This window comes from Spea bombifrons, chromosome 4 (assembly GCF_027358695.1).
Source record: "Spea bombifrons isolate aSpeBom1 chromosome 4, aSpeBom1.2.pri, whole genome shotgun sequence".
Classification (NCBI taxonomy): domain Eukaryota; kingdom Metazoa; phylum Chordata; class Amphibia; order Anura; family Pelobatidae; genus Spea; species Spea bombifrons.
In genome coordinates, this window is record NC_071090.1 from 4,076,351 (window position 1) to 4,082,535 (window position 6,185).

The 6,185-nt window shown below is 47.2% G+C and overlaps 1 protein-coding gene across 1 annotated transcript; it reads left to right on the forward strand.

Annotated features, from left to right (window-relative positions):
- The first annotated feature begins 397 nt into the window (after window positions 1–397).
- GPR19 (G protein-coupled receptor 19) lies at window positions 398–5,269 on the forward strand. The gene is made up of 2 exons (XM_053462475.1): window positions 398–628; window positions 3,938–5,269. Exon 2 carries the CDS (start codon window positions 3,979–3,981, stop codon window positions 5,224–5,226), a length of 1,248 nt encoding a protein of 415 aa, XP_053318450.1. The 5' UTR covers window positions 398–628; window positions 3,938–3,978; the 3' UTR covers window positions 5,227–5,269.
- The last annotated feature ends 916 nt before the right edge of the window (window positions 5,270–6,185 follow it).

A 6,185-nucleotide genomic window follows, 5' to 3' on the forward strand; every position in this document is an offset into this window, starting at 1 on the left:
CAGATTGCTCCAAATGTATTTCATTTCCCTTTGCTTGCTCCGGTTTTGCATTGATAAATATGACTCATCGCCAGCCTGCTGTATTTACCAAAAAACACCTTTTTGTGCTTAAAATCAGTATGTTATTTTGCTTTTTTAGTTGTATTCTGATTGCAATCAGTGTGGGCAGAATGTGGGATATTTCTATTATAAGGTTTAATTTTGGGGTGCGTTCCTGGACCCCCCTTTTTACAGTGTGGGGGGGTAGGTGGCCCTGCCGGTGGGGGTGAGTGGCCCCTGGTGGTGAGTGCGAGGGGCCCTTGGTCTCTGGATGATGACTCAGAGCATCCTCCCCCAGCCCTGTGTGATGGAGGAGGAGGAGGAGGAGGAGGTCCAGCCCAGCTCCCCCCATGCTTTGTTGCGGTGGATACGGGCTGTGTGTATGGTGGGATGCAGGGACTGAGTCCTCTGGCTTTGGGACACAGCGCATGGATCTGCTATGAGGGGCCCCCGGGCCCCGTGCTCAGCCTCCTGGCCCCCACTCAGTGACGGCAGAGGACCCCTCCGCAGCTGCCGGGAGGAGGCAGCCAGCATGGGCAGCAGCCCCCCCTCCCAGAGGATGCTGACAGATTGATACATTGTATCAGAGGTGAGCGCGTGCTTTGGGGGGCACTCAGCTCGGCCCCTGACTGGGGTGCAGGGGGTATTGGGGTGCAGGCAGGCAGATGGACCCTCAGCAGAGGGGTGCTTGCAGACAGGGGGGCTGTGTGGATCCTTGTGGAGTGAGGATCATACAGGCTGAGGGTCCCTCAGTTGTGGATTGGGGTACAGACATGGAGTGAACTGATCAAAGTGTGCTGAGGGGCCCCCAGAGGAGGGTATTAGCTGCTAGAAGGGTCATTGGGATTGAATGAATGGATCATTATATACAGGGGTCCGTACAGCTTGCTGGAGGGGTCTTCAGGACAGGAGAGCGTGGGCCATTATAGACCTGCGTAGGCCTTGGGGCCTTCAGTAGAGGGGTGAATGGGTTATTGTGCACAGGGGTTCAGGAGAGGGGGGTCCCTGGATCAGGGGGCTCAGGCAGGTAGAAGAAGCCTAACATGGAGCACTGTGGATTCAGGTTCAAACATGGGGCGACCCAAGCATGGTTTCGCGTGGATTTGGGTTCAGTCAGGAGAAATATACAGTAGATCAGTTTACGATTTCGAAGAGGTCTTCACGAGGCGAGTGTTGGGTCAGTGATGAATCAGTGGGTTCTTTGTAGCGCACTTGGGCATGCAAAGGGTTCATTCTCCATGGGTATCACTAATGCCCTCCATACCTGCATACCAGGGGCTATTGTTGCCGGTGATGAAGAGCGTATACATTAGGGGTCGTAGCTTTGCCAGAGCTCGCGGCTTGCGGCATATAGAAGGCAAAAGTTAGACAAGCAAAACCAAAGGACGCGTCCCCTACACATAACATATTACACACTTATACAGCAGGATGTATAGATCTAAACAGCCCTGCGTATATATTAAATACCCTGAGCTTCGTATGACACAGGATAAGAGTTCTGGACTCACTGAGGATAGTGACGGCGTATCATATAGTATGGCCTCATTATATACCGGGTACAGAATAACATATATGCCAATGGAGAGGCTGGTGAATAAAGGCATGATATGTATATATATATACGGTATACAGACACTCCATAAAGTCATATATAATAAGTTAAAATTAACAAGTAGTGTAGAAAGTCTGAAAGCGGAACGTACAGGTGGAATCATTTTGTTCCATACATTGAGCGCCAGGTGGTTGGCTTAGTGCGCTATACATCCTGCACTTAGGGTTGTCAGGTATCTAACCATAACTGTTCTCCGGAGGCTCACATGTGTTTGTATGTTATAGAAATTAAACATATTTGGAAGCCAGTGTTCTGTAAAACTCTCGATATGTCAGGATCTCCTAGCCTCTTACTTAGAAACATCAGCCCCATCCGGCCCCCGTCTAGTCTGCCCGTTTCTCCTGCTGTAAAGATCCAAACCTTAATCAGTCGTTGGTCCCGTCTTAGATTCAGGAGCCGTATGTCTATCCCATGCATGTTTAATCCCCTCACTGTATTACCTTCTACCACTTCTGCTGGGAGGCTGCTCCACTTACTTACCACCCTCTCAGTAGAGTAAAACATCTTTACATTCCATCTAAGTCTTTGACTCTTTAGTTTTAGATTATGGTCTTTAACATCCCTCCTGTCCTTTGTTAAATCCCTCTGTTTAAACGTCTCTCTCTCTCTCTCTTCTTTCCTCCAAGCCCGAGATATAGAGATCCTTTTGAAATACTCTGCAAAAGTTTAACCGCGGGGATATTTTTCAGATAAAGATTTGTATTCCTCCTGAGCCAATTCTAATTAGAATATATTGATTTATCATTTTTGGTTTTTTTTTAGATTATAGTGAAATGTAAAAAAACTGTGCGGGAGACGGGCCGGTGACTGCTCCGGTCTAAATTCGACATTAAAGGGCCAGTCGGGCTACCAAATAAATCCTAATAGGCACATATTTAGCAGGTTGGATTTAAAAAAAATGAACCACTGACAGCAGAGAGGAATTTGGGGCTAAATTGGACGCGAAATGCGTCGGCCGTCTACCATTTTGCTTTATGGTTAATATTATGCTGATCAATGGCCTCTTTCGGCGCTCAAACAGTTAAATCTGGGGTTGATTTCCAAGTGCATAGGGGGAAGTATGGGGGCCGGCGGCTAGAATGATCTTCGCATTAGAACTTAATAAGTGTTCAACTTAAATAGATCTGTGGATCAGGTAAATATTGCGGACGCGTTTCGCACAGATCCGAGCCGCAGATGTTCTAATGAGTCATTTTATATTTTTTGTGTAGTCAAGGAGGTGTATGTTTGTGTTCCCCGACAAGCATGATTGAGTGTGTGTGTATATATATATATAGAAATGTATAAAATCTGGAGTGTGGATCTTGCCGTGGGAAGCGTCTTCTAAATAATGAGATTGGGGACCCTGCGTCAGAAGAGCCCGGGAGGGGGGCCGTCGCCGTCTCATGCAGTCGTTGTGGGGCTACATTGTTGCCATCGGGTTTTGTGTACCCGTGAGCAATTCAATCTAAAATGCTACATATTACTGACCAGTTTGGGTTAACCCCTTGTGGGCTGGGAGGGATCAGCTATTGCAGAACCCGTAAGGGGTTAAACGGCAAGATCTGAATGGAGCAGGGCTCCCTGCCCTAATGAATTCAGTCTCTAAGCCTTTGCAACTGTTACCCCCCCCCATTCTTCGGTATCCATACGGTCTCCAAGGTCGAGTAATGACCCATTGCTCCGCACAGCATTCACCCTTCTCCGTGGTAACCAGGACGTCACCGATGCCGGTTGCACGGCCCTTTTTTTGCGAGGCAGGCACCTGGTGCAAGCAATAATTTGCCTGTGAATGGCCGTGTTTACCGCTGCTATACCCGCGCATGTCCGCGACCAAAATAACAATGTTCTGATGTGGGTGAAAATGAATTGTGTGCCCCCCACGATAAACGTTTAAATCTGTTTAAATTACAAAATATTTTTAGCATTTTTTTAAATATGATTTTTATTTATTATTTTTATTATTATTATATGTTTAATATCTCCTGAAATTGATTTAAAAGCAATTATGGGAGATAATCAAGACTGAAATCTACAGGGTTAATTTAAAATTATAACAAATTGAAATATCTGAAATATAAACTGTGTTGATTTTAATTTGATTGTTTTTCTCTTTTTTTTCTCTTATATCCTTTTTCTTTTCCTATTTCCCCTTAAAATCTCCCTCACTTTCGATTCTCATTATCCATTACAACCGTTTGTAATCTCCATGCATTCTCGCTTCTGCCACTGCCATTTTCTTTTGCCCGTCCTCTGTCCCCCCAATATTTCTTTTTTACGACCCATTTTCTCTGGTCCCCTCTCCAGTCTCTCTCCCTGGTTTCCCGCTCCCTCTCAGGCCACTGAAGATGGTGTTTGCCCGTGGAATGGATTCTCAAATGCCCCATCTCATCCTGCCCACCGTCCTTTACCAGATGCCGAACACGAGTGTAGTCACCTGTCCCATGCCGGCTGGAGATCCCTGGGTACCTGGTCTCTACAAAGATGGCACCACGGGCAGGAGGAATACCACTATGCCGGTTCAACTCCTGGTTCCTGGGGAAGTGGCTGCTGTCAGCCTTATCTTTGGGGTCATTTGGATTCTATCGGTTTTTGGAAACGCGTTGGTTTGTCTCGTCATCCATCGGAGCCGGAGGACACAGTCAACCACGAACTACTTTGTGGTGTCCCTGGCGTGTGCTGACCTTCTGTTGAGCCTGGGAAGTGCTCCCTTCACCCTTCTCCAAGTGACTTCTGGCCGCTGGATACTGGGGAGCTCCATGTGCAAGCTCGCGCGTTATTTCTACTACCTGACTCCAGGTGTCCAGATCTACGTCCTGCTGTCTATTTGTCTAGACCGTTTCTACACCATCTTGTACCCTCTGAGTTTCAAGGTCTCCAGAGAAAAGGCCAAAAGGATGATAGCCGCCTCTTGGCTTTTTGACGCAGCCTTCGTTGCCCCTGTTTTCTTCTTTTACGACTCCGTGGACGGCCACTGCAACTTCTTCCCTCCGCCATCTTGGGACGGGGCTGCTTACGGAGTGGTCCATTTGCTGGTGGGATTCCTAGTACCCGCCGCCCTCATCATCTTATTCTACCAGAAGGTGGTAAAGTACATTTGGCGCATTGGCACCGATGGATTTACGGTCCGGCGCACCATGAACATCGTACCCAGGACCAAGGTCAAAACCATCAAAATGTTCCTGATGCTGAACGCCATCTTTCTGGTGACCTGGTTGCCCTTTTACGTTGTACAGTTATGGCACCCGGATGAGAGCGACCGGCGACAGAGCTGCCTTGCTTACCTGGCCGTATCTTGGCTCTCATTTGGGTCTTCTGCCGCCAAACCCACGCTCTACTCCGTGTACAACGCCAACTTCCGGCGTGGAATGAAGGAGACGTTCTGTATGTCCTCCATGAAATGCTATCGGAGCAACGCATACACCATCACCACCAGCTCTCGCATGGCCAAGAGGAACTATGTCGGCATCTGCGAGATTCCCGCCCCGGCCAAAACCACCATCAAGGAGTCCGTCTACGATTCCTTCGATCGCGAGGCCAAGGAGAAAAAACTAGCCTGGCCCATTGACTCGAATCCTCCCAATACCTTTGTGTGATGCAGGGATTTGAGCCAGAGAAACATTATTTTTAAAGAATGACTTTAACGCGTAACACATTTGCTGTCGGAGAGACCGTCGGTGCGTCGGAGATCCGTCTGGCAGCAAAAGAAGAAAAAAAAATGGTCTTTTCATGAAAAAAGCAAAATGCGTTGGTTCAAATGTGCTGTGTCTAATTTAAAGAAAACGTATTTTATGAGACTGATTAAACTCTACGATTCACTGGATAATATTTTTGGGGGAAGATTTAAGCAATATTTATGTTGATAGAAAGAAGAAGGGCGATTTGGGTTTGTTTGGTTTTTTTTCACTTATTAAATTGAAAAAAAAGTGTGAATTCTGCTTTGAAAACTTTTTTGGGGGTAAACTAAAGACAGTATGGCCATAATGATACATTAAAAGAGTCTACAGATTATATACATCCTTGGTTTTATAACTAACCCCAAACAGTCTGTAGGTGCCAATAGACACTCAGCGGATTAAACAATTTGTGGTCTGAAGGGGAGGGGCTTATGTTTAGTCACACCCACTGGCCTCCATTGGTATAATAGAGGGCCCTAAAAATCACGTAAAACAAACCTGGAAATTTCCTAAAGGAGCGGACACGGAGACTCTTGAAATATTAAGCATTTCATTGAGTCACCTGCATTCAAGCAGTAGCATTATCTATAGCAGCGCCACCAGCCACCCCTCTGTACCGCCGTGCTTACCACTGACCTATGAGATATGATGTCATACATCAGCTTTCCATAAACCTGAGGAGCGAAATCAGTCGGATTATAAATAAGCTCTGCCCTATTCTGGTCCCTAGGAGCTCTTTTAGGGTTGGACCCGGAGTCTCCGAGCGACGCAGCGGTTCTCCGAGTCACCTTGCTCTGTGTCCGGGTTGTGGGAGGGGAGTTTAGACACGCCTACTTCCCGCCCTATTCCCCTCCCACCACCAGATTGCAGCTATCTGG

Coding starts and splice junctions, on each gene's coding strand:
- GPR19 (XM_053462475.1), top strand. CDS start 3,979: ATGGTGTTTGCCCGTGGAATGGATTCTCAAATGCCCCATCTCATCCTG.